At 47.3% G+C, this 27,806-nt stretch overlaps 1 protein-coding gene and 1 non-coding gene across 2 annotated transcripts; both read left to right on the top strand.

The window, feature by feature from the left end:
• Positions 1–27,806, top strand: CHD4 (chromodomain helicase DNA binding protein 4). Its single transcript, XM_011228723.3, is given in 40 exon segments — positions 1–100; positions 3,681–3,802; positions 4,020–4,214; positions 4,433–4,551; positions 4,672–4,913; positions 5,169–5,296; positions 5,526–5,661; positions 5,815–5,993; positions 6,193–6,225; positions 6,227–6,433; positions 7,314–7,517; positions 7,638–7,843; positions 8,199–8,330; positions 8,411–8,507; positions 9,420–9,611; positions 10,098–10,298; positions 10,489–10,626; positions 10,908–11,029; positions 11,124–11,297; positions 11,657–11,798; positions 11,886–12,017; positions 12,131–12,248; positions 13,714–13,838; positions 14,175–14,412; positions 14,564–14,739; positions 19,021–19,201; positions 19,286–19,372; positions 19,455–19,543; positions 19,647–19,780; positions 20,534–20,678; positions 20,793–20,958; positions 21,219–21,316; positions 21,426–21,555; positions 21,957–22,028; positions 22,341–22,478; positions 22,735–22,843; positions 22,955–23,087; positions 26,496–26,691; positions 27,446–27,609; positions 27,789–27,806. Coding segments are annotated over 40 exon segments (5,718 nt in total).
• On the top strand, positions 20,994–21,133 carry LOC117796856. The gene has a single exon (XR_004621561.1).

Here is a 27,806-nt window from a genome sequence, read left to right as displayed (position 1 = left end):
ATGGCGTCGGGCTTGGGCTCCCCGTCCCCCTGCTCGGCGGGCAGCGAGGAGGAAGATATGGATGCACTTTTGAACAACAGCCTGCCCCCACCCCACCCAGGTAACATCTTCCCCAAGGGCCCAGGGCAGGAAGGAGGCATTTGGGCCCTCCCTAGCGACTCTGGTGAGGCAGGGTTGAGTTTCTCTCTCTCCCTCTCTCTGTGCAGAGTCTGAGGTGGAGGGCACCCGAAGGGAGTGGTTCCCTCTGCGGAGCTCTTGTGGGAGGGGGTGGAAGCCATGTGCCTCCTGGGCTCTGGGACCGAGATGCAAGCTTGCTGCACTGTCTTCAGGAATGCTATGCAGTTCCCGGTTGAGGTAGCTCGCCGGGCTGGTCGACCTTACCTTCTGTGGGTCCATGGAGGAATGCAGGTGGCTGGGACCCCTGGAGGCCGGGTGGGGTTGGGGGGGGTGGGTGTTGAGGATTGCATGTTGGAGACCAGCGGGTCATCTGTGTTAGCAGGATCCTGTGGTTGCTGCTGTGGAAAGGAGAGAGGGAGTGCTGGTTACTCTCTGATTATTTTTAGCTTCTGATCAGTTACCGGTTTTCTGTGCTGTCTCAACTGTGTGAAGTTTGAATTGCGCTCCTCAGCCGGGATGTAAAGCGCTTTTAGCCAGGCCGATTGCTGAAATGTTTCAAGTGGGGAAATGAGGGGGGCTAGGGGTAGGATGTTGCAGCCGGAAGGATATACTAGGAAGGGGCAAAAGAACAGAGGTGACACCCTGGGCACCCCCCTTCCCGTGGCAAGTGGACATAATATAGGCTTTTTCCCTAGAGGCTTCTGCCTCCATGCAGGGAGCCTAGGGTTTGGGCTGGTGGCATGAAGTGTTTGTGTAGGTGTGTTGGGGGTTGTTCTGTCTGTGTTTGGGGGTGGCTCCTTGGACTGGCCAAACCCGTATGGTTATAATCACCCTGCCTGATTGGAGTAGCCCTTGTCTCTTCTCAGATGGTGATTGATGTCATGCATCTAAGTGGATGTCTCTCTCTCATTTGTCTTTCCTTTTAAAGAGCTCTTAGCTAAGTCACCTACTTGTTTCCTTGATCTTTTTTTGAGCTTTTTTTTTATGCCATTTTTTAAAATCTTCTCTGCTTATATTTATTTTTCCTTTAATTAAGGGGCTTGCTGGTCCTGTTTTTGTTTCCCATCAAACATCTTTCATTTCTGCCTTCTCTCTCCTTAGCTCTAGCAGCAAGTTGAGGTGGTCTGGGAAAGATGTTTCTGCATTTGGCGTTTTCTAAGTTGGAAGTCTTCGTTTGAAACTGAGGCCACTTAAGAGAGGGGTCAGTCTTGTTACTGAGTCTTCAGCTGTTGGGATAAGAAACTTAGGCTTGAGTCTCATCACTGTCTAGGCCAAGGTGGCAAATTTCTGTGCTGTTGCCCAAGGTGGGGGTGGGGTGGTGGTATTGGTAATATGATCTGATCCTTTCTGTGAGGGGCCAGAGAAGTAGTAGTGCTATCCAGCCAATGTTGGTTCCACATCTTGGCTTCCCATTGGCCCCTTGGTCTGGGGCTGCCCCCGTGTTGATTGGGAGCTGTGCAGGCTCCCAGGGTGAACTCTGCCCCAAGCTGTAGCGTGACCCAGTTTTTCCACTTGCCACACCCCATTCCTGCCCCTTTCCCAAATCTTCTTTTATGTCTTAGCCACTTTGCCGCATGTTGTCTCAGCACATTATCTGCCTGAGAAGTTTGGGGGTCTTATGTGTGGATGGGTGTGCCCTTCACCTGCATGGGTTTGTCCTTGTATCCAGCTTTTCTGGAGGTGAGAAAGATGAGGAACCGAGAGAAATGTAACTGATTAGTGAGGGGGACGACATGGAGACTGCTGGGGAGAAGCCTTAAGAAAATGGTTCTTTATGGTGAGATCCAGGCTGGTGGTGTTCCATTCCCAAGGGAATGGGAGGGGCTTTCTTATGCCTGGCCTGATCCTGGGCTGAGTGAGGGGAGGCTGATGGTGCTTTGTCAAGCTTAATGTCTCATGTTCTCTAGTATCTGCCTTGCTCAGGAAGGGCGGAGCCAGAGGCAGTTTAGGGCTAGTTCTGGGGGTCAGGGGCGAGGAGCATGTGTAGGATTGAAGGAAGCATATTGTCGTCCAGCACTGTCCAGGTGCTGCTCCTTTTCTCTTGGTGTAGACAGCACTCCCATATGTTGAATAGGTGGCTACTTCTAATCCGTGCGAGGTGGTTCAGGACCTATGGCTTGGACTCTTGGGGAGGTAGGTGGTGAGGAGGAAACTTGAGTTGTAGAGACTTCTTGTAGACCCCTGTTCCTTAAGGTAAATCTTTTGGATATCAAAAATTTGAGAAGGTTGTATAGCTCCGACCATAGCTCCACTGAGCCTTTGTTAAATCTTAGTTCTGATGATTGGAAGAATAACTATGATTGCGGGAGTAACCCAGTCCCTCTTGTATTACCCTTCATGTTTGTCTTGGGTTTCCTTGCCTAGGACATTAGAGTGGTCCCTTGAGAACTATGTCATCCCACAATAGGTGTTAGGAGAAGTGGCCTGTGGACCTGGGGCCAGGTAGTAATTTGGGAAGTCTTTGTGAGGGTAGTCTTTCCTCGGCTACCTCTCTCAACCCCACCCCCCCTCCCCTGCTACTTCCTGTCCTATGTTGGCAGCTGGGTGCCCTGGGCTGGCTTCTGCGGTCAGGAGCCATTTTCCCTCTCCTCAGTGGGTGAGGCACTCCCTTCTTCTCTCCACTCCCTTCTCCACTCTCCCCCTCCCTGGGCGGGGGTGGCTTAGGAAGAAGGAGAGAGAGGAGGGAGGAGGGAGGTGGTGTGAATGTGTGTTAGTTACAAAGGAAGCTGCAAGTCCTGGCCTTCTCCTCCCCCTCTGTGCCCCTTCCCACCTATCCCTGCCCAGGAGCTCTCAGTATTACCCCCGGCTTTGTGTGTGCTCCCAGCCAGGAGAGGAGGTGGAGCCAGATGGGAGGAGGATGGGGGGGGTGTGGAGGAGATGGTGACAGCTGGGCTGATTTGGGCCCCTGGGGAGAAGAGGCTACTGACCCAGGAGAAGCTGGGGAGGAACAGTGGAGCTGGAGATGGGGAAAGGAAATTATGTTTGGGAGTGGGTGTGATACTGGGCTGACAACTGAACCTGGGGCATGAGGATTCTGGTGGTTTTAAGCAGTGATGACCCAAAGTGGGTAGTGAAGGGTGTGGTTTCTGGGACCCCTGGACTGATACCATTCTGGGAATGTGGTGAAGATGTATTCTGTCGTTTTTGCCTTATGAGTAGGACCTTTCATTTTCATCCCCTGGTTTTGTAGGATATTTGGTGGACAGTTAGAGGAGGGCTAGACCTATTTCTCTTATTTGGTTCATTCTAAGCAGCTTGCTTCAGCTGCACTGGTGAACATATAGAGGACTCCTGTTAGGGATGAGGGAAAGGAGGCAGGGGTCTGGACAGCTGCCCGAGGTGGGCCTGGTCTGGCCTCACAGGCCTATTTCGGGTATATACAGCTCTCTCTTTGTCTGTTTTTGTCCTGAGTATCAGCTTCCTTCTGTGGAGAGTATAGCAGTTCTCTTCAGTGGAATCTGGGACAAGAGGTGGGGGAATAAAGTCTAAAGCCTCTGGATTAGGCTCTAACCTTTTGCTATTGATCTTTTCTCTACCTGCCTCTCTCTGCCAAATATATGTAGAAAATGAAGAGGACCCAGAAGAGGATTTGTCAGAAGCAGAGACTCCAAAGCTCAAGAAGAAGAAAAAGCCTAAGAAACCTCGGGACCCTAAAATCCCTAAGAGCAAGCGCCAAAAAAAAGAGGTGAGTGGGTGACTAGGTGTTTGGGGGAATGAGAAGAAGAAGCTCTGATGAGAACGGTTGCGGGGCGGGGGGCGTTTGTTTCTTCTAGAGTGGTGGGGCAGGTCCTGGGGATGAGCCTCAGGGCTGTCCTGAGGTCAGCATGTGTGTAGCATGTGTGTGTCTGTCTCCTTCTCCCTCTTCCCCTTCCCTGCTCCAGCGTATGCTCTTATGCCGGCAGCTGGGGGACAGCTCTGGGGAGGGGCCGGAGTTTGTGGAGGAGGAGGAAGAGGTGGCTCTGCGCTCAGACAGTGAGGGCAGCGACTATACCCCTGGCAAGAAGAAGAAGAAGAAGCTTGGACCTAAGAAAGAAAAGAAGAGCAAGTCCAAGCGGAAGGAAGAGGAGGAGGAGGATGACGATGATGATGATTCAAAGGTGCCTGGACCTCTGTCCTCTCCTCTGTGCTTGCTGTTGACTTCCTGTCCTTTGTCTCCCAGAAACTGCACTACCCCTTAGAGTGGTTTCTTTCCCCGTTTGTAATGATTTTCTCTCCCTTCTCCTCCCCTCGTCTTGCAAGCCTTCATCTCAGCTCAGATTCCCTTTAGCAAGTGTGGGCACTAGGTGTCAGGTCTTTGACCTTGCTCTCTCTGCAGGAGCCTAAATCATCCGCTCAGCTCCTGGAAGACTGGGGCATGGAAGACATTGACCATGTGTTCTCAGAGGAGGATTATCGTACCCTCACCAACTACAAGGCCTTCAGCCAGTTTGTCCGGTAAATAGGAGGGTCGAGGGTCCTGGGGAGCAGAGTGCTGGTATAATGTCTTCTCGCTTCTCTTTCTCTCTCTTTTATCCTTAAACTTTTTCTCTTTGTTCTTGTCTCTTTCTCCACCAGACCTCTCATTGCTGCCAAAAACCCCAAGATTGCTGTCTCCAAGATGATGATGGTTTTGGGTGCAAAGTGGCGTGAGTTCAGCACCAACAATCCCTTCAAAGGCAGTTCTGGGGCTTCAGTGGCGGCGGCGGCAGCGGCAGCGGTGGCTGTGGTGGAGAGCATGGTGACGGCCACTGAAGTTGCTCCACCTCCCCCCCCTGTGGAGGTGCCTATCCGCAAGGCCAAGACCAAGGAGGGCAAAGGTGAAATGGGACCCATTGCGGGGCGGGATGGCATGGGCTTGGGATATTAAAGACAGAGGAAGAATGGGAATGCTGTTCTGTCAGCCTAAAGATAGAGGAGTGTGAGGGAGAAATGAATCTTTGATTTAGGAGGGAAATTTGGGAAGCTGAATATGGGAAACCCGCTTAGATGGAGAATATTTTATTATCTTCCCCATCTTCTGCCTTGGCGTGCTTTTGGATTATATGATCTTACCTGTGCTCTTCTGATTTTAGGTCCCAATGCTCGGAGGAAGCCCAAGGGTAGCCCTCGTGTACCTGATGCCAAGAAGCCTAAACCCAAGAAAGTAGCTCCCCTGAAAATCAAGCTGGGAGGTTTTGGTTCTAAGCGTAAGAGATCCTCGGTGAGAGCCCAGCCCATCCCTTTGGTGAGGGTGCCCTGTCTAATCTGGGTCTAGCCTTCATGGTAGGCACGTAAGAGTGGGGACTATTGGCCCCAGAACGTGGTGACTAGGCTTCTTACTTGACCGTCCTTGCTGGGATTCTAGCACCCCTAGTAAGAGCGATCTCTTCTCTAGCATTCTCTTTCCCCTTGGCTTCAGTCTCTAAACTTATTCCTTTTCATTCTGCCAGAGTGAGGATGATGACTTAGATGTGGAGTCTGACTTCGATGATGCCAGTATCAACAGCTATTCCGTTTCTGATGGTTCCACCAGCCGCAGTAGCCGTAGCCGCAAGAAACTCCGAACCACTAAAAAGAAAAAGAAAGGTGTGTTTCTTTTTTGGGTCTGTGTATAATGGGATGGGGTGGGAATGACTGGGGAAGAATCTCCCTAAGGAGATCGGGGTTGGGTTTATTTTAGAGGGGGTGGGGGGAGGTAGTTTTTTTCTAATAACTGGGCTTTCCCTCTTCCTTGCCCAGGCGAGGAGGAGGTGACTGCTGTGGATGGTTATGAGACAGACCACCAGGACTATTGCGAGGTGTGCCAGCAAGGCGGTGAGATCATCCTGTGTGATACCTGTCCCCGAGCTTACCACATGGTCTGCCTGGATCCGGATATGGAGAAGGCTCCCGAGGGCAAGTGGAGCTGCCCACACTGTGTGAGTACCTGGCCACTGTGGCCCTTTGGAACCCTCAAGAGGAAGGGTGGGGTGGTAGAGATCTTTCGGGACTGGGTGGTGTTGCTGGTGTGGACTTTGGGAAGCATTCAAAAGAATGATGGGTGTGGTTCCGACTTGGGTGGGTGGGNTGGGTGGGTGGGGGGTGGTAATAATCCTACTCTGTGGTCCTTTACTGCAGGAGAAGGAAGGCATCCAGTGGGAGGCTAAAGAGGGACAATTCAGAGGGTGAGGAGATCCTGGAAGAGGTTGGAGGAGACCCTGAAGAGGAGGATGACCACCATATGGAATTCTGTCGTGTCTGTAAGGATGGTGGGGAGCTGCTCTGCTGTGACACCTGTCCTTCATCCTACCACATCCACTGCCTGAACCCCCCACTTCCAGAGATCCCTAATGGTGAATGGCTCTGTCCCCGTTGTACGGTGAGTGATTGACCCTAGCCAAGGTGGGAGGTGTGGGTAGTGTAGTCTAGCAGAAGGGTATACCTCTTTTATATGTAGGTTTCGGGGGGCTGAGGTGCAGGAGAGGTCATTGGAGATCTCTGTCTTTTACCCCTGAGACGGGTTATTTTCCTTTCTCATGTAGTCTGGAGATAGCTTTGTCTGGGAAAGTGTAGGATTAATTTCGAACAGAGGAGTTGATGCTTTGCCAGCTCTTTTAAGGGGTGTTCTTAAAGCAGTGTTCTTCCAGCCTAGAGCATCCATTCTGTCTTGGCACCCAGCCTTGGGGTGTTGGTAGTTTAGAATGGTTAATAGGGTCACTTATTTATTTATTTTTTTCCAGTTGCTTATGAGAGGAATTCTGGGCTCAAGGTCTGGGGGTTTTCTGTGTTTTCCTTGTTCTGGGTTAAATTGTTGAAGTCTAGCCACTGGCTCTGTTAAACATATAGGAGTGATAGTGTCACTCAAATTCTGGGTGAAGTCCAGAATAGGGGAGAGAATTCTGTTATTCTTTATCTAGAGTGGTCGTTCTTGAAATGAGATTTTGAGAGATTGATTGATTGATTTAAATTTATGAGAGAGGGAGAGGAAGAGAGAGAGAGCACGGGTGGGGGTGGGTGCAGAGAGGGAGAGGGAGAGGATCTCAAGCGGACTCCACACTGAGCCCCAATGCGGGGCTTGATCCCATGACTCCAAGACCATGATCTGAGTTGAACCCAAGAGTCAGACTCCTAACTGACTAAGCTACACAGGCACCTCTTGAAATGAGATTTTAATAATCCTTTGATAAGGTTGAGGCTATGGGCTGTATCATTTCCTCTCCTCGATAATGATTTGATGTTGAATCCTTTTTTTCTCTCAGTGTCCAGCTCTTAAGGGCAAAGTTCAGAAGATTCTAATCTGGAAGTGGGGTCAGCCACCATCTCCCACACCAGTGCCTCGGCCTCCCGATGCTGATCCCAGTACTCCCTCTCCCAAGCCCCTGGAGGGGCGGCCAGAGCGGCAGTTCTTTGTGAAATGGCAAGGCATGTCTTACTGGCACTGCTCCTGGGTGTCTGAATTGCAGGTAAACCTGGGATAGGCTAGAGATCCGGGGGCTACAGTGCAGAGGGTCATGAGAAACAGCCTTGTGGGTGGAAGGAGCAGATGTCACTCCATGGTGGCTGAGCTGTCTTTCTGCGTGCAGTTGGAACTGCACTGTCAGGTGATGTTCCGAAACTATCAGCGGAAGAATGATATGGATGAACCACCTTCGGGAGACTTTGGTGGTGATGAAGAGAAGAGCCGGAAGCGCAAGAACAAAGACCCTAAATTTGCAGAGATGGAGGAACGCTTTTATCGCTACGGGATAAAACCTGAGTGGATGATGATCCACCGAATTCTCAACCACAGGTACCAGTGGAGCTGGGCTGGACTGGTGGTGGTCTTGGGCACAGTGGAGGTAGGCAGCATATCCATTGGGAGACTGCTGTCAAAGGAAGTAAGAAAATGGATGTCACTGGATTTAAACTTGGAGGAGACATGTCGATATATTATTAACTGACTGAATCTTGGTATTTGAGCCACGGGAGAAGACTATAGATTAGATGCAATTTTAGGTCCAAAGACTGGTGTGGTAGAGACTCTGAATACATGTGGCATCTGGCCTTCCTAGAAGTGTAGTTTGGGACATAACGTTATTGGCACTCTTTGAGAGTGAGGTGTGGCCTTCTGGCTCTGAGGATTTTTTTTCTCCTTGACCTTGCAGTGTGGACAAGAAGGGCCATGTCCACTACTTGATCAAGTGGCGGGACTTGCCCTACGATCAGGCATCCTGGGAGAGTGAGGACGTGGAGATACAGGACTACGACCTGTTCAAGCAGAGCTATTGGAACCACAGGTGGGTGGCTTTGCTGAGGTGTGGAGTTGGTTCTTACTGAGAAGGATCTTGGGCAGCTGTGTGATGTCTGTCTTCTTTAGGGAGTTAATGAGGGGTGAGGAAGGACGACCAGGCAAGAAGCTCAAGAAGGTGAAGCTGAGGAAGTTAGAGAGGCCTCCTGAAACTCCTACAGTTGATGTGAGTTGGGGCAGAAGAGGGAGGGAACAGTTTGTTGGGGGGACAATGCGGCCTGCGTGCTGCCGGCTGCGGATGGTGCTCCTGGTGACGCTCTGCCAGTAGGAGCTTCAGAGCTAGAGTGCTTCTCCACTCCTCCACGTCTCTGAACCAGGGAAGTGCTAGCATCACTTTCTCTTTGCATCATCAGAAAAATAAAAACACAGGAGATGGTATTTTCTGTGATTGAGAAAGTGTTACCTAGGGATGGGTCACACAACTAAGCTTTTATGAAACTTGTATTGGAACCTGGGTCTTCTAACTCAATTCGTGGCTCAGTTCCTCTGGGTTTTATTTATGTAATAGAGCATAAGGACTTAATGTTAAAAAAAAAAATGACTCTAGGGGTGCAGGGGGTGGGGGGTGGCTCAGTGGTTAAGCGTCTGCCTTCGGCTCAGGTCATGATCATAGGGTCCTGAGATTGAGCCTTGGGTTAGGTTCTGCTCAGTAGGGAGCCTGCTTCTCCTTCTCTCTCTGCCATTGCCCCTGCTTGTGCTCTCTGGCTCTCTCTGTCTCTCTGTCAAATAAGTAAATAAAATCTTTAAAAAGAAAAAAAGATGATTTAAGGGCACATAAGATTATTGACCTGGTGGATCTTGATTAGCAGAATTACTGTGTTGGTAGGGAGGCTATGATGTGTCTTTCGTCAGATCTGTAGGACCGAGATCTCCATCTGTCCGAGGGGTTAGTTGCCTTGCTTCCTGGAGGATCCTAAATCAAACGCAAAGTTACAGTAGCCTTTGAGGATCTTTCTTCCCACAATTCTTTGTGGCTCTTGAGGATCTCGTGAGGATGTGTGAGGAGCAAGCATCTGCTGTCTTATGGAAGGAAAGGAGTTCCTTGCCAGCTCTTGACTGCCTTCCTTTCATCCTTCAGCCAACAGTGAAGTACGAGCGACAGCCAGAGTACCTGGACGCTACAGGTGGGACCCTGCACCCCTATCAAATGGAGGGCTTGAACTGGTTGCGCTTCTCCTGGGCTCAAGGCACCGACACCATCTTGGCTGATGAGATGGGCCTTGGGAAGACTGTCCAGACAGCAGTCTTCCTCTATTCTCTCTACAAGGAGGTAGGAAAGCTGGGGCTGTTAGTTTTTCTGTGTGTAGGTATTTCATGTTTGTTATTTTTTCACACTCTTGGGGAGAGAGAAAAAGGAAAAATTGGTCACAGAACTTGAACTCTGTTGAATGACAGTAAGATAGACAGATGTACACAGAGATGGGTTGAGGGGATGGAACCCTGGGTAGAACCAGTGGTGGACGCATAGAGCCTCAGTTTTGGGGGAACAGATACCCGTTGAGCTAAGCAGAGTTGTGAGTGGAATTAGCACAGAGAGACTTATAGGAAGGGGTTGGGTTTTAAACTCTCTGTAAAGGTGGGTGTGCTGTGGGAAGGAGTAGGCAAGACATTTTCACATGTAGACAAAGGTGAGGGTGGGAACAGCACACATACGCCAGTGCTCAGCTGGCCTCGGGCAGTGGTAGACATGGGTGCTGGGCTGGTAGTGTGTTGGGGCCCTCCGTCCTTACTCTGCCACTGCTCTTCTTTCTCCAAGGGTCATTCCAAAGGCCCCTTCCTAGTGAGTGCCCCTCTTTCTACCATCATCAACTGGGAGCGGGAGTTTGAAATGTGGGCTCCAGATATGTATGTGGTGACCTACGTGGGTGACAAAGACAGCCGTGCCATCATCCGAGAGAATGAGTTCTCCTTTGAAGACAACGCCATTCGTGGTGGCAAGAAAGCCTCTCGTATGAAGGTATCTCAGTAGGGGGGAGATCACCCTAGAGGGAGTTGTTGCTATGGGCTTAGTCTGCTTCCTTCTGATTCTAGTCCCTGGGTTGAGGCAGAAGGATAACAGTTGGGAGAAGGGAAAACCCCGTAAGTCCCTCGGGTTAGCCTGCACTGGAGGGGTTGAACATTTGTGACCAGGTTGCCTCCTTGTGCAGAAAGAGGCATCTGTGAAATTCCACGTGCTGCTGACATCCTATGAGTTGATCACCATTGACATGGCTATCTTGGGTTCCATTGACTGGGCCTGCCTCATTGTGGATGAAGCACATCGGCTCAAGAACAATCAGTCAAAGGTGAGAGGGAAGGGAGGGAGGGAGGGAGGTTATGGCCTCCGGTTTAAGTTTTCTAGTACTACCTACTCCTTAAAGGGAGACCTGGGAAGAGAAGAAAGGGTAAAATGGTCTCTGCCTTCCCTCCTCACTTGTGATTCCTCTTGGTGGCCAGGCCTTAAAAGGGAGATGGAGATGGAGGGGCAGTGGGGGCTTAACCATTGGGCAGTAAACAGCTCAGGTTTGCAGAGATCTCCCAGAGCCCTCTTTTCATTGAATTTCATCTTCTCCATCTGCTTCTCCAGTTCTTCCGGGTGTTAAATGGTTACTCCCTCCAACACAAGCTGTTGCTGACTGGGACTCCGTTACAAAACAATTTAGAAGAGTTGTTTCATCTGCTCAACTTTCTCACCCCTGAGAGGTTCCAGTAAGTATGTGTTTCTCCGTAATCAGCTGATAATTCTGCTTCTAATTCTTCCTGTTGCCCATTTCCTATATCACTTTCCTTTCTCTTTCTGAAGCAATTTGGAAGGCTTCTTGGAGGAGTTTGCCGACATTGCCAAGGAAGACCAGATTAAAAAACTGCATGACATGCTGGGCCCTCATATGTTGCGGCGGCTCAAAGCTGATGTGTTCAAGAATATGCCATCCAAGACAGAACTGATTGTGCGTGTGGAGCTGAGCCCTATGCAGAAGTGAGTTAGAAGGGACAGAAGCATTGACTCCATTTTGTAAAAGTAGTTAGACACCTGCTAGTCTGCAGAGGGTTTCTCATTCCTTCCTGTGCTCTGCTTCAAGGCATCTGGTGACGGGAGTGAGATCGTGCAGAAACCTGATGCCATAGTTCTTATTTAGTTAAATACCTTACTTAATGCAGCGGTGCTGGTGCTGGTGCCGGTGCCGGTGCCTGTTAAGGTTCCATCCGTTAGGTCCCAAAGTGAGATACGTTGGAAGGAAGATCTCAGAACTTGGGACCGTGTTGAGAGTCGTATAACGGTTAGGAGTCCTACACAGGCTCTCGAATCTGACCTGCCTCTTCATCTTGTCCATGTAGGAAATACTACAAGTACATTCTTACTCGAAATTTTGAAGCACTCAACGCTCGAGGTGGCGGCAACCAGGTCTCCCTGCTAAATGTGGTGATGGATCTGAAGAAGTGCTGCAACCACCCGTACCTCTTCCCCGTGGCTGCGATGGTAATGCTCTGCCTCCTCTTGCTCCTCGCTGCGCTGCGATTGCTCCGTGTGGTTCCATGGTTTTTTCTTTCTTGCTTCTTTCCTCAGGAAGCCCCTAAAATGCCTAATGGCATGTATGATGGCAGTGCCCTGATCCGAGCGTCTGGGAAGTTGCTGCTGCTGCAGAAGATGCTCAAGAACCTTAAGGAGGGCGGGCACCGCGTGCTCATCTTCTCCCAGGTGTTGTGTTCGGCTGGGCCGGGAGCTCGAGAAAGCCGGAGACCGCCCTCCGTGACACGAGGGCAGCAGTTGTCATCGGACTTCCCTTTCATTAAACTGTGCTCCTTTTCCAGATGACCAAGATGCTGGACCTGCTGGAGGATTTCTTGGAACATGAAGGTTATAAGTACGAACGTATCGACGGTGGGATCACCGGGAACATGCGGCAAGAGGCCATTGACCGCTTCAATGGTAAGCGGGATGGAGTGGTTTCAGTCCACGCGTTCGTATTCACTCGTGTCTTTCCATGGATTGCCTGTTCTTGTCTGTCTGCTTTTCTGCATGGTTCTTTAGCGTTTTTGTTACTTGTGATATGGAAGAGTAAAGCTTTTGAGTGCCTTGATTGAAAGAATGTGTTGGACTATTCCTAGCGGACTTTTTTTTTCCTTTGGAGTCTTCATTCTTTTTGCCACACGAAGTGCATTTTTTTTAATCCTCTTCGTTGTATCTTGTGTCCCAGAGAGGGACGAGACTTTACCAAGCTCGGTTAGCAAATTTGTGGCCGACCTGTCTCCATAGCCGCCAGTCCTCCCCCACTTCCTCCTTCTTATTTTTAATTTAATTAATTAATTTTTTAGAATGTTTATTTATTATTTTATTAATCTCTACACCCGCTGTGGGGCTTGAACTCATGACCCCGAGATCAAGAGTTGCACACACTTCCAACTGAGCTGCCCAGGCGCCCCCTCATTTTTTATTTTAAAACAATTTTGGACTTAAAAGTAGCGAAAAATAATACAGAGTTCATATATATTCTTCACTCAGCTTCTCTTAATAATAACCGCTTACATAACCACAGTACAACTGTCAAAAGCGGGAAGTGATGACTGATGTCATACTCGTAACTAAACTCTAGACCTTCATTGAATGTCTCCAGGTTTCCTCCTAATGTCCTTTTCCTATTTCAGGATCCAATACCCGATCCCCCATTGCATTTGGTTGTTGTGTTTCTTCCTATCTGTGACAGTTCTTCATTCTTTTCTTTTCTTTGCTCTCATGCTGTTGATACTTGTGAGGATCATTCTATTTTATAGAATGTCTCTCAAGTTTGGGTTTGTCTGATGTTTCTCATAGCAGGTTGAGCTTCTTAGACATTTTGGGCAAGAATGCCATAGAAGCAGTGCTGTGTTCTTTTCATTGCATCATATCAGGGAGGACATGGTGTTGGTAATGTCCCATTACTGGTGATGTTAATCTTGATCACTTGGTTCAGATGGTATCTACTTAGTTTCTACACAGTAAACGTATTCTTTTTCCCATTAGAATTGGTATTGATAAATGCCTTTTTTTTTTTTTTAAGTTGAAATAAAGTTGCACAAGAGTGTTACATTAGTATCAGCTATGCAAGGTAGTGACTGGACAACTGTGAGTTAGGCTCACCACTATTACAGTATCACTAGCTGTATTCCCTGTGCTCTGCCTTTCACCCCATGACTTACCCATTCCATAACTGGATGAGGGAGGTATTTGAGACTGTGGTCACGCACCGTTTCTCCTTAAATTTGCGCATTGATTTTAGCATCCATCGTGGACCTTGCTTACAGTGATTACTACTGTGGTGTTTGCCTGATGATGTTTTGTATTTCTGACATGCCTTCTACACTTATTAATTGGAGTTAGGGAGACTCTTCTAATGGTATTTTGGTTCCTTTCTTAGCGCCGGGTGCTCAACAGTTCTGCTTCTTGCTTTCCACTCGAGCTGGGGGCCTTGGAATCAATCTGGCCACTGCCGACACAGTTATTATCTATGACTCTGACTGGAACCCTCATAATGACATCCAGGTGAGCAGGGGTAGCAGCTTTCGTATGCAGTAACTCACTGGTAATGCAAGTATTCTCTGTGAGGGCTCCATCATCTGGAATGACTTGTTTAAGGGAGAAACAATAGATTCTTTATATGTCTTTTACCTTATTGTGAACCAGGGAGTTTGGGTTAGCTATGGTCCTATTTGGGGTAATATGATAGAGGGTGGGGCTCTGGGGGGGGGATAGTTTTAGAGTTTTATGTGAAAGCAAGCTGCCTTGTGCTGAATTTAGCTTATCATGTGGACATCAGGGCAAGAGCAGAAGCCGGAAAATACGGTTACTTTAATTTCTGACTTTGGCACCCAACTTCAGGCTTTTAGCAGAGCTCACCGTATTGGGCAAAATAAGAAGGTGATGATCTATCGGTTTGTGACCCGTGCGTCAGTGGAGGAGCGCATCACGCAGGTGGCAAAGAAGAAGATGATGCTGACGCATCTAGTGGTTCGGCCTGGGCTGGGCTCCAAGACTGGATCCATGTCCAAACAGGAGCTTGATGACATCCTCAAGTTTGGCACTGAGGAACTATTTAAGGATGAAGCCACAGACGGAGGTGAGCTAGTCAGGACCTTGTTTTGGTGTGGGGCTTGGCCTCTTCAAAGGATATATTTGATACATAGGGTCCTGAGACTTGGACCTAGGGTCCTGTGAGATTTTTTACCACTGTAGCTGCTGAAGCTGACTTTGAGGGTGATTCTTTATAGGAGGAGACAACAAAGAGGGAGAAGATAGCAGTGTTATCCACTATGATGACAAGGCCATTGAGCGACTTCTGGACCGTAATCAGGATGAGACAGAAGACACAGAATTGCAGGGCATGAATGAATATTTGAGTTCGTTCAAAGTGGCCCAGTACGTGGTACGGGAAGAAGAGATGGGGGTGAGTATGAGTCCAAGGCAATGCTGTGCTTGGTGATTGGTCTGGAAATTGTTGTTGAGACAAGAGGAAAACATCGGTACGTAAGTCAGTACATTGATGAATTGATACACTTCTTTCTTTGAAAATAAATACTGTCACATATGGGCAGTTACATTATCGTTTTGTTTTTTTTTTTAAAGATTTTTTTTTATTATTTATTTATTCGACAGAGATAGAGATAGCCAGAGAGAGAGGGAACACAAGCAGGGGGAGTGGGAGAGGAAGAAGCAGGCTCATAGCAGAGGAGCCTGACGTGGGGCTCGATCCCACAACGCCGGGACCACGCCCTGAGCCGAAGGCAGACGCCTAACCGCTGTGCCACCCAGGCGCCCCACATTATCGTTTTTGCCATGGCTGTCAGGAAACTCACAGCCAAATTTCACACTCAAAACTTATATATTAGCTCTTCCTTAACAGAATCTCGTTTTTGCTTATGTATTTTATTAACTCTACAAATAAACTTCTGATTGCTATCTCAAGTCTCTTTGGAGAAAAGGCAAGAGATGAGATACATATCTAAGCAGCCTACATCCCTGTACTTTTTAAAACATTAGAATTGTTTTCCCTTCTTCTCTTCTCTTCCTTTTCTGGGTCTTTTTTTTTACTAAAAACAAAAAACCTAAAACTGATAATGTGTGGCTTCTTTAATGATCACCCCCACCCCCCGAAAACTGGATCATAAAATGAAAAAAACAAAATCAGTCTCTCTTCTGGTCCCCTTTAGACCACTCAGCTCAGGGTTATTTGAATTGGCATAGATTTCTGGTGGTCTTTGCCATCTTTTCTCATCCTTCCCACTCAAAATCATTCCCCTTACCACGTTTTCCTCATATATACCCGTTACCTTTGTTCTCTTCTGGAGGTGATGCTGCCAGCCTTGGTTGTGTATAACTGTGGCTGAAAATTCTGACCTAGGTCTGTGGACCAGTGGGATTCCATCGCAGCAGCCCTCTTGTAAGGTGCTCCGTGTTTCTGTCAGGGCAGTGGCTGTATGGGGGTGATTGCCTGCGGCAGCACATGCTGAGTGGAAAGGGAGGTGGTCCTCCCATTGATAACCTTTGCTCTCAACTACTCAGGTATACAAATGGTCCTCTCTTAAGTGGCTGCAGATGCTCTTTACCTTTTTTATTTTTTTTTTATTTTTATTTTTTTTAAAAGATTTTATTTATTTATTTGACAGAGATAGAGACAGCCAGCGAGAGAGGGAACACAAGCAGGGGGAGTGGGAGAGGAAGAAGCAGGCTCATAGCAGAGGAGCCTGATGTGGGGCTCGATCCCGTAACGCCGGGATCACGCCCTGAGCCGAAGGCTGTGCCACCCAGGCGCCCCTCTTTACCTTTTTTAAATCATATTTTTTGAATAAATGGTAATTCACGTTCAAGATTCAAAAGATACGGGGCGCCTGGGTGGCACAGCGGTTAAGCGTCTGCCTTCGGCTCAGGGCGATCCCGGCGTTATGGGATCGAGCCCCACATCAGGCTCCTCTGCTATGAGCCTGCTTCTTCCTCTCCCACTCCCCCTGCTTGTGTTCCCTCTCTTCGCTGGCTGTCTCTCTCTGTCAAATAAATAAATAAAAATAAAATCTTAAAAAAAAAAAAAAAGATTCAAAAGATACAAGGTATCTCTTTTCCATCTATTTCCCTCCTTTGAGATCACCGATGTTTTCAGTTTCTTGTATATTTTTCTAAAGGTATTTTATGTGCGTACAAATTACATGTATGTGTATCCATGTATATGCACACATGCATGTGCTCACATACACACACAAACCCCTTCCCCTCCCCCCTTTTTTTTTTTTTGAGAGTGCATGAGCATGAGGAGGGGCAGATGGAGAGGGAGAGAGAAAATCCTAAGCAGGCCCAGCACGGAGCCCAAAATGGGGCTCGATCTCACAACCCTGAGATCTTGACCTGAGCCAAAATCAAGAGTTGGTTGCTTGGGTGGTTAACCAACTGAGCCACCCAGGTGCCCTTCCCTTTTCCTTTTAAACACAAAGTAGTTTGTTATACATAATGTTCTGTACCTTGATTTTGTCCACTTAATAAACCTCAGAGATTTAGGAGTGTCTGTGTGGCCAGTCGGTTGAGCATCTGACTCTTGATGTCACCTGAGATCATGACCTCGGGGCCTTGGGATCGAGCCCCCCTTCCCCCAGGCTCTGCCCTCAGTGGGGAGTCTGTTGGGTTTCTCTCTCCCTTGCTCTCTGCCCCCCCCACACTGTCTCTCAATAAATAAGTAAAATCTTTTAAAAATAAATAAGGGGTGCCTGGGTGGCTCATGTGCTCAGGCATCTGCCTTTGGCTCAGGTCCTGATCCCAGGGTCCTGGGATTGAGCCCCACATTGGGCTCCCTGCTCAGTGGGAATCTCCTTCTCCCTGTCCCTGTCCCCTCTCTCTGAATGCTTCTCTCCGCTCCTGCTCTCTCAAATAAATAAAATCTTTAAATAAATAAATAAAATAAATTTTGGAGATTTAGTCCAAATTGGTACATAAAGACCTTCCCTCCTTTTTTTTTTTAATTTTTAAAAAATGTTTTTAAAAAAATTTTATTCGAGAGAGAGAGAGCAAGCCTGTGTGCACAAGCAGAGGGGGAGCTGTGGAGGGAGAGGGAAAAGCAGACTCCCCGCTGAGCAGGGAGCCTGATGCGGGGCTCCATCCCAGGACCCTGAGATCATGACCCGAACTGAAGGCACATACCTAACAGACTAAGCCACCCAGGCACTCCCTAAAGATTTTATTTTTTTAAGTAATTTCTACACCCTTGGGGCGCCTGGGTGGCTCAGTCGTTAAGTGCCTGCCTTCAGCTCAGGTCATGATCCTAGGGTCCTGGGATCGAGCCCCGCATTGGGCTCCCTGCTCAGCTGAGAGCCTGCTTCTCCCTCTGCTTTCCCTCCCACCCCCGCTCATGCTTGCACTCACTCTCTCTCAAATAAATAATTAAAATCTTAAAAAAAAAAAAAATCTCTACACCCACCATGGGCTCAAACTTAACAACCTTGAGATCAAGAGTTGTGTGCTCTATTGACTGAGCCCAGCCCAGGCTCCCCTCCCCCCTTTTTTGCTGCATAATAGATCCTTGTTTGGAAGTACCATAACTTTATTTATTTTATTTTATTTTTTAAAAGATTTTATTTATTTTTTTGAGAGGGAGAGACAGCCAGCGAGAGAGGGAACAGAAGCAGGGGGAGTGGGAGAGGAAGAAGCAGGCTCCTAGCGGAGGAGCCTGATGTGGGGCTCGATCCCAGAACGCAGGGATCACGCCCTGAGCCGAAGGCAGACACTTAACGACTTGAGCCACCCGGGCGCCCCTATTTTTTAAAATTGATTGGATATTTGTATATTTTATGAAATGATAGCCATGAAAAGTCTGGTCAACATCTGTCACCATGCATACTTAACACCTTTTTTTTTTCTTGTGATAACTTTTAAGATCTACTTTGAGTAACTTTCCAATATGCAATACAGTGTTATTAACTGTAGTCACCATGCTGTGCATTCCATCCCCAGGACTTGTTTATAACTGGAGTTTGTACCTTTTGATCCTCTTCACCCATGTTGCTCGCTCCCTACCCCCAGGAATTTATTTGGTTAGTTCCATAATAATGGACATTTAGGTTGTTTCTGCTATTATGCTGTTAGTAGTGGTTTAGTTGTAATGTAAGGGATTAGGAATCAAGTACTGGTCCTGAAGTGTCTGAAAAAAATATGAGACTTTCAGAGGAGCATAAATATTACTGGGACATAAGAGGATATATATGTGTAATTTGTTGGATTGTTTTTTGGGCTTTTTTGCACATAGTTGGCAAACTTTTGTGAAGTTATGAAGAACAGAAGAGCTTATGGCCCTTCTACTTTATGTCTTATGAAATCTTTTGCAGCATTTCAGAAGCTCTTCCGTCTGCCTTGCTGTCTAACCTCTCTTTTCTACATTTTGCTGTCTCCCAACTGTATAGGTGTCAAAGGGGTTAGAAGAAAGCATACTGTCTTTTCACTCTTCTCTTGCGATAACAGCATCATCCCATGTTTTTCTTTAGTTATGTTGACTGCTGATCTGTACGTAATTGTGAGGAGCCATGTCCTGTCAATTAAATTTCTTTTTAAGTTCTTAGGTCCAAGCAGGCACGCTAAGTATTTCAGAGTCCTGTCCTGAAAAGGAGCTAGCAGAATGGGAACTGTGAGGACCAGGGGTAGCTGGTGGTGCTGACTTCAGCACCCCTGAGTCCTGGCCCTCCCTCTGTCCCAGGAGGAAGAGGAGGTAGAACGAGAAATCATAAAACAGGAAGAAAGTGTGGATCCTGACTACTGGGAGAAATTGCTGCGGCACCATTATGAGCAGCAGCAAGAAGATCTAGCCCGAAATCTGGGCAAAGGAAAAAGAATCCGTAAACAGGTCAACTACAATGATGGCTCCCAGGAGGACCGAGGTGTGTGTGGCCGGCCCCGCCCCCCACCCATGGGCCGTTCCACTAGAGCAGTGGGCCCCGCTCATCTGCCCTCTCTCCCTCCAGATTGGCAGGACGACCAGTCCGACAACCAGTCCGATTATTCAGTGGCCTCAGAGGAAGGTGATGAAGACTTTGATGAACGATCAGAAGGTGAGAGCTGTACCTTTTTGCTGGCTTTTTAAATATCGCTTTGTTTAACCAGTGTCACTCATACATCTTTCCCTTCTTGCAGCTCCCCGCAGGCCCAGTCGTAAGGGCTTGCGGAATGATAAAGATAAGCCATTGCCTCCTCTGTTGGCTCGTGTTGGTGGGAATATTGAAGTAAGTGTCATTTGAGTCTAAGGAGGGGTGGGTGAGTGCTAGATATTTGGTCTTTGATGGAGTAAGGCCTGCTCCCTCTCACCTAGCCTCCTTCTTCCTCTAGGTACTTGGCTTTAATGCTCGTCAGCGAAAAGCCTTTCTTAATGCAATTATGCGATATGGGATGCCACCTCAGGATGCTTTTACCACCCAGTGGCTGGTGAGAGATCTGCGAGGCAAATCAGAGAAAGAGTTCAAGTAAGTTGAGAGGTGGAATGACTGATGTAGAAGCGAGAGCTTTTATTAATTTTTTATTCTTTTTGCTTTTTGTTTTTTAAAGATTTTATTTATTTATTAGAGATAGAGACAGACCGACAGAGATAGCGAGAGAGAGCAGGGAGCCCGATACGGGGCTCGATTCCAGGACTCTGGGATCATGCATGACCTGAGCCGAAGGCAAACGCTTAACTGACTGAGCCACCCAGGAGCGCCAGGCAAGGGCTTTTGATCTCTGGTCATTCCACGGTACTAGTCCAGGCTGTGCAGGGAAATTGGCAGTTTCTCTGTTGAAGTTGACAGGTGTAGCTGTTAGAAAATAGGGTTCTCTGTGTTCCTAGCTTCCCTGGAGGAGAACCTCAGGCATGTTGTGGGGTCTGGAGAACCGGCCTTCGTGAGACGGCAGGCTTTATGTCAAGATGTAGTCAGAGTTGGGGTGCCTGGGTGGCACCGCGGTTAAGCGTCTGCCTTCGGCTCAGGGCATGATCCCGGCGTTATGGGATCGAGCCCCACATCGCTCCTGTGCTGTGAGCCTGCTTCTTCCTCTCCCACTTTCCCTGCTTGTGTTCCCTCTCTCGCTGGCTGTCTCTATCTCTGTCAAGTAAATAAATAAAATCTTTAAAAAAAAAAAAAAAAAAGATGTAGTCAGAGTTGTTGTCTAGGATAAGTGGGAAAGATGTCATCTAAGAGTTGGCCTGACTGGTGTTTAACTCATTTCTCACTTCTTCACTACAGGGCTTATGTATCTCTTTTCATGCGACATTTATGTGAGCCTGGAGCTGATGGGGCTGAGACCTTTGCTGATGGTGTCCCCCGAGAAGGCCTGTCTCGCCAGCATGTCCTTACTAGGATTGGTGTCATGTCCTTGATTCGAAAGAAGGTGAGCCCTGAGCCTCTCTGCATTGTTCAGAGTTTCTAGGGGAAACTAGAGGGCCAATAGGAAAGGAGCCTAGAGCTGGAATTGGGTCTTCACCTTGTTTTCCCATTGCTACAGGTTCAGGAGTTCGAACATGTCAACGGGCGTTGGAGCATGCCTGAACTTGCTGAAGTAGAAGAAAACAAGAAAATGTCCCAGCCAGGGTCACCTTCCCCAAAGACTCCTACACCGTCCACTCCAGGGGACACACAGCCCAATACCCCTGCACCTGTCCCACCTGCTGGTAAGTCTGCCTGTACTGTCCTTTTCTGTCCTTTCTCGTCCTTGCCAGTGATTTTTCTGTTCTCTTGTGCTCAGCTCTGACAGGGGAGTCTGGCAGGACACACAGCAATCTCCCTCTCAGTTTAGGAGAGCCGTTCTAAGAATAGGGCTGGCTCTTAAAGGCACGAGAGGACAATTTAAGATTAGACCAACTGAGGAGGCGTGACCTTCTCTCTAATCTAGAACCTTCTTCGTAATTAAATGCCTTCTATTGGTCTGCAGAGGATGGGATAAAAATAGAGGAGAATAGCCTCAAAGAAGAAGACAGTGCAGAAGGAGAAAAGGAGGTTAAGTCTGCAGCCCCGGAGGCCGCTGTTGAGGTAAGATCTGGGGATGACTGGATGCCATACTGAAGATAAATGGATAAGCCTACTTGTCCTTTTGGTTGCTGGCCTATCTGCCTCAACTTCTGTATTTTTTCCTTTGAAGTGTACACAACCCCCTGCCCCTGCCTCAGAGGATGAAAAAGTCCTTGTTGAACCTCCCGAGGGAGAGGAGAAAGTGGAAAAGGCAGAGGTGAAGGAGAGAACAGAGGAACCGATGGAGACAGAGCCCAAAGGTATCCACATTTTTAAGTTACTGCATCCACATCCCTGTGAAGCTCTTGGACTTCTAGCTGGGCTAAGGACGTGTCAGGAGGAAGGTGGCACACTGGAGAATCCTACACCCTTGATTTTCAGTTGAGGGTTTTTAACTCCTTAAGCCATCTTTTATGGCGTTAATCATTGAGATTTAGGGTTAAGACTCTTTGTTCCAGTTGGCTATGGCGTGGGACAGAGGAGAACGTCCTTCTTTTTCTCCTTTTTTTTTTAAAGATTTTATTTTTAAGTAACCTCTGCACCCATCATGGGGCTCGAACTCACAACCCCGAGATCAAGAGTCATGCTGTACCGACTGAGCTAGCCAGGCACCCCAGAACGTTCTTCTTTATACACTCTCAATGCCATCTCTTTCCCCTAGGTGTTGCTGACGTGGAGAAGTTAGAGGAGAAGTCAGCAGTAGATCTGACCCCCATTGTGGTAGAGGACAAAGGTGGGTGTTTGGAGAAGCTGATTAAAAAGGACTCTAAAACTAGATGTAAAGACTTTATCTCTAGGACACCCCCCTGGTTTCTCCCCATTCACACTCAGATAGCTATTTTATCCCAAGCTAAAATACTCCATCTGTTCCTACATATGATTGCCACAGGCCAGTGGCGCCTTTTTCCGGGTTTGAGAAATACCTGTGTGGAGAGAGGGTGGAGGTGGCTGAATACTTAGAGCATAGAATGCTGTGGGTAAGGGCCAAGGTGCTGTGCTTCTGCCTGGAGCTGACTTTTTTTTTTTTTTCCTGTGTATCCTGTAGAAGAGAAGAAAGAAGAAGAAGAGAAAAAGGAGGTGATGCTTCAGAATGGAGAGACCCCCAAGGACCTGAGTGATGAGAAGCAGAAAAAAAATATTAAACAGCGTTTCATGTTCAACATTGCAGATGGTGGTTTTACTGGTATGACAATGAGGGACCAAGTGGGGTTAGAAGGATCTGAAGGGAAATTAGGGTTCTTGTCAGAAGCCAGGGTACAAGCACTTCACCTCTACCAGATGAGGGATGGCCGAGTTGATTGCACACCCCTCTGCCTCTGTTAGAAAGCCTGAGGCCTGCTCCTAGGATGGCATCTGTGGGGACAGGAATAAAGAGCTTTTTGAATTTCTACAGATATTTGCCTTTCTTTTTCTCCCCAACCTTCCCCAAATTCCTCTAGAGTTGCACTCCCTTTGGCAGAATGAGGAGCGGGCAGCCACTGTCACCAAGAAGACTTACGAGATCTGGCATCGGCGGCATGACTACTGGCTGCTGGCTGGCATCATAAAGTATCCTTTGCCTGAGTCTGGGCTGAGGTTTTTGGTGACGGGTTCTGAAGGTCCCACTCTGTGAGGTGCCTACTATCCTTGTTTTGTTTTTCCTGAACAATTTTCCAATAGCCATGGCTATGCCCGGTGGCAGGACATCCAGAATGACCCACGCTATGCCATCCTCAATGAACCTTTCAAGGGTGAAATGAATCGTGGCAATTTCTTAGAGATCAAGAATAAGTTTCTAGCCCGAAGGTTCAAGGTAAGCAGGATGGGGAGGAATATGGTGTTGAGGTGACAGCCTTTGAAGTGCAGAAGGGACTATAGAAGAGGGAGTCTGATCACGCAGATGTGCTGTTTAGTATGTTCTCCTGTGTAGTTGACTTACCTCTTTGTATTCTGTGAAAGGCTGTGCCCCCAAGTATTTTAAATATTAAAAATCAAGACATACGGGGCTCCTGGCTGGCTCAGTCTGGAGAGCATGTGACTCTTGATCTCAGGGTTGTGAGTTTGAGCCCTGTGTTGGGGGTAGAGATTACGTAAAATAAATAAATAATTAATTTAAAAAAAAAAAAAGGGAAACCAAGACATACAGACTTGAAAATTAACCAGCTCTTTAAGGGCGGAAGATGACCATGCCTAAGAAATGACACAGATGAAGGGGTGCCTGGCTGGCTTAGTAGAGCATGCGACTCTTGATCTCAGAGTTATGAGTTCGAGCCCCACATTGGGCATGGAGCCTACTTTAAAAAAAAATAAATAAATGAAAACTAATAAATGACACAGACGTGTCGGGGGACCACTGTAGGTTAGAGTATTCAGGAAAGATACGGAGGTGGGATTGAATTGGATCTCTGAAGAAGGAGGGCTCTCTGTGGGCTAGTGGTTCTTTTTTCTGGGTTTGAGAGCCCCTGTGTGGATAAGGGGTAGAGTGGATGCAAAGAGGAGATGCAAAGGTAGAGCTTCATTCTCAGAATCACTAGGGTTAGTAAACCCAGGATTGAGAGGAGTCTCAGTCGGAATTCAGAAAATGTATGTTGAGGGCAGCTTGTGTGCAGACCATCAAAATGGGATACCACGAAGACAAGACACGAGAGTTTTAAGCTGAGTATCGTTGGGGGGGATAAGAATTGTATACTAATGAACCTTTAAACATCATGTGCCAAGCAATGAGTAGCACAAAGATACAAAGACAAATAAGGCGTGGTGCCTGTTCTCAAGGAGCTTTTGGTTTAAGGTAGAGGCAAATGTGTGATCAAATGAATGCCACTCTGTGTATTGGGAGAGATCCATACGGAAGTTTTCCAAGAGGAATTTGGGGAGCCTGGAGAGAGCTCCCAAATGGCTTCATAGAGAAGATGGCATTGGAATGAAGTTTTGGTTAATGTCATAGAGATAGCTAGATAGAAGGAGAAAGTTGTTTGAACCAACGGGAGTTAAGTAGGGCAAAGGCCTAGGGGCATTTGAAAGCAGCAGGTAGCCCAGTTGGGCTGTAGAAAACACTTGTGTTGGGTGAAGGTGGGAGGTAGATTAGAGAGTGACGTAAGGGCTAGAGGTTAGTAGGTGGGTTTTTGGCACCAGATAAGAGTTTGGACTTTACCCTATAGCTAATGGGCAGCCATTGGTTTATGAAGAGTTCAATATGACCAAGAGAAATGGAAACAGAACACTCATGAGATTATAGAACTGTCCTATGGTCAGGAGGTAGTAAGGGCTGGGCTGTGATGCTGGCTGTAGAAAATGAAAAGGATAAAGTAAAAGAAACAAGATACCTAATAACTGATATAGGATTTACTGCTTTACTGTAGAGTCAGCAAACCTTTTCTGTTAAAGGGCCTGATAATAACTATTTCAGGCTTTGTGGGACACATATGTTGCCAATACTCTGTCATAGTGTGCAAGGAGCCACAGGTTCTAAGTGAAGTAGTATGGATGTGTTCAAATAAAACTTTCTGTTTGTCGACACAAAAATTTGAACTTCATATATTTTTTATAAAGTGTCTCAAACTATTTTGATTTTTTTCCCCAAGCATTTAGAAATGTAAAAAAATACCCCATTCTTCACTCTTGGGCCATACAGAAACAGACAGCGGGACAGATTTGGTTCATAGGCCATAGTTTGCTGACTCTTGACTTAATGGATTTGAGATACAAAACTAAAGTTTTGAGCCCAAGTCACTGAGAAGAATTATCACTGGCAGATCAGGGAAGTGAGGAGAGGGAGCAATTTGTAGAAAAGAGTTAAGTTCAGTTTTAGAAAAGTCTTAACTAATATTCTCCCACTACCTACCCCCCCATACCATAAACAAGTGGGATCAAAGAGTGATCAACCACACATGAGTGGGATCAGAACACTCAGTGCTTGAAATGCAGGTTCAAAAAGCATCAGATCCTTTGCACAGAGGGGCTGGCTGAACTGGGAGAGGAGAAATCGCTTAAGGGAGTGCTTTAAAAGAACAGCAGCAAGCCAAGGGCCAATGATCCTGGAGGAAGCTCATAGTTTGGGATAGGAGGAGGCAGTTGGTGAAGGAGACAGGGTATATAGATTGAAAGTAGATGCTTGGCCAGTCTGGGGATAAATTACTCTGCTCGATGGAGCACGTCTTGTGGAAGAAACAACAGCCCATTATTCTCATACTGTCCTATTTCCTGACCCCTAATGGCTTTATTGTCTTTAAGAACCAGTGGACGGATACTTGAGCAAATTAAGTCTTAAAACTTCTGAATCAACATTCTGTCTCTTGGAACATATTGCAAAGAACCTTTTACATAGCTCCATCAGGTGACATATGTAAGTGTTCATTGCAGTATGATTTTGGGGGGGGTGGGGCCCAGAGGTAACCTAGATGTTCGCCTGGGACATCACTGGGAGTTTGGATAGGTAACATGTGGATTCACATCATGGAGCATTTTAAACAACAGTTAGAAGGAACGAAATATATGTGTTAGAACAACATAAATTGAACATTTTGAAAAGATCTGAAGTGGGGAAAGGACTAAAAGGCTTTTTATGTGTACAGAACAACATTCTGTAAATTAGAAATGTGCGCATGAAACAAAACTCAGTCTTCAAGAACACCTGCACAAAGCCACGCAGTAAGTATAGTAGAAACATTGCCTGTTGGGGAGAGGAAGGAACAGGAGTGAGATACGGAGACAAAAGAAAAGGAACAACAGAAATATTTCTAAAAAGTAAAACAACTTAAATGATATCATGTAGGTATATCCACAGGACAGACTACCATGCAACCATTAATTATCTTTTATGAAGGGCAGTTATAATAAAGCAAGGTTTTTACTGTGGAACTTTGAGTGAAAACACAACAGGTATATAGAGTGATCTCAGCTACATAAAAAATACAGATGCAAGGAAAAACCTCAACATGTTAATAGTATCTCTGGGAGATGCAATTACTTGTGATACCAATTTTTTATACGATCTATTTTCTAGACTGAAATTTTAATCATTTTTTGTATAAGCAAATCCATGGAGGGCAAAGAGTTTTAAAAACATGAACTTCCAAATGGGAGTAAACAAAGTAACTCGATTTTGAAGGGCTCGGGTGTGGGGGAGCTATTGGTAAGGTTCTTTATAGATTGGGAGAGACCCATCAGAAGTAAGGAAAGCCAGTGTCAGTGCAACTCCCCTCTCCTCTTTATCCTTCTCCAGCTCTTAGAACAAGCCCTGGTGATTGAGGAACAGCTGCGCCGGGCAGCTTACCTGAACATGTCAGAGGACCCCTCTCACCCTTCCATGGCCCTAAACACGCGCTTTGCTGAGGTGGAGTGTTTGGCGGAGAGTCACCAGCACCTGTCTAAGGAGTCAATGGCAGGAAACAAGCCAGCCAATGCGGTCCTGCACAAAGGTAGCCAGTGGCTCCCCTGCCTACTGCTGACTCAGCCTTCTTCCAATACCCCTCCCCAACACACAGTTAATCCTGGTTTCCATACCTTTTTCAGAGCCCCTCTGCCTGGGCACTTAGGATGTGCTGGGGATCTTTGCTTTCTTCCTCGGAAAGTTAATATCTTAGAGGCAATCGAGAACAGTAGTTCTTTGCCTCTTTTAACTCAATATATTCAAGTTCTTGGAGGTGGAAAGCAAAGCAGAATAATACAGTGTTATCTGGGATACTGTAGAGGTAACTTCTTGTGATTTAAGATCCCATCAAATTCTAGACCCCTTTCAACATTTCTTTCTAATTTAAGTTAAAACATGACGGAGAGGGGTGGAGGGTGAAATGAGGAAAAGAAGTCTGGTTCAAAAGAAGGAGAAGACAGCTCTGAAAGCACAGGTGGTGAGAAAAGGAAACAACAGAAATCTTCTCTTGAGGAATGGAGAAAATAGAGACAGTAGGGAGCAAGGTCAGTGAGGGTTAGGGGTGTAAAAATGCACAGTATCATGGACGGTTGGAACTGCAGTATGAGGAATAGGAATTTGAGTGTGGCCGAGGCGGGTCAGGTGACTCAGTGACTCAAAACAGTACTCTAGCGCTCCAGCACATCACTCGTGGTCACGGAGAAGTAACGAGGTCTGGGTTCACTGCGCTAAGAAGGTTCCCATGCCGAGAGTCTCAGTCTTGACCACCACAGCTCACTGCCTTTCTTTTCCCCTCTGTGCAGTTCTGAAACAGCTAGAAGAACTGCTGAGTGACATGAAAGCCGATGTGACTCGACTCCCAGCCACAATTGCCCGGATTCCCCCAGTTGCTGTGAGGCTACAGATGTCAGAGCGTAACATTCTCAGCCGCCTGGCAAACCGAGCACCTGAACCTACCCCACAGCAGGTAGACCTTTTCTTCTGGCCGGCTCTTTTTCAGCAGAGCCATTCTGGAACTTGTAGCTTTGCTCTCTGCCCTGAGTTTCATATACTGAGCAGGTGGGGCTCTTACCAGGGAGTTCCCCTGGGATTGGGTGGTTTCCTGTGGCTTGGAATTCTGACTCCCTTGGCTCTCTTTTCCTACAGGTAGCCCAGCAGCAGTGA

The sequence above is a fragment of the Ailuropoda melanoleuca genome, chromosome 16 (assembly GCF_002007445.2).
Source record: "Ailuropoda melanoleuca isolate Jingjing chromosome 16, ASM200744v2, whole genome shotgun sequence".
Taxonomy (NCBI): Eukaryota; Metazoa; Chordata; class Mammalia; order Carnivora; family Ursidae; genus Ailuropoda; species Ailuropoda melanoleuca.
This window is presented reverse-complemented; position numbering and strand designations above follow the sequence as displayed.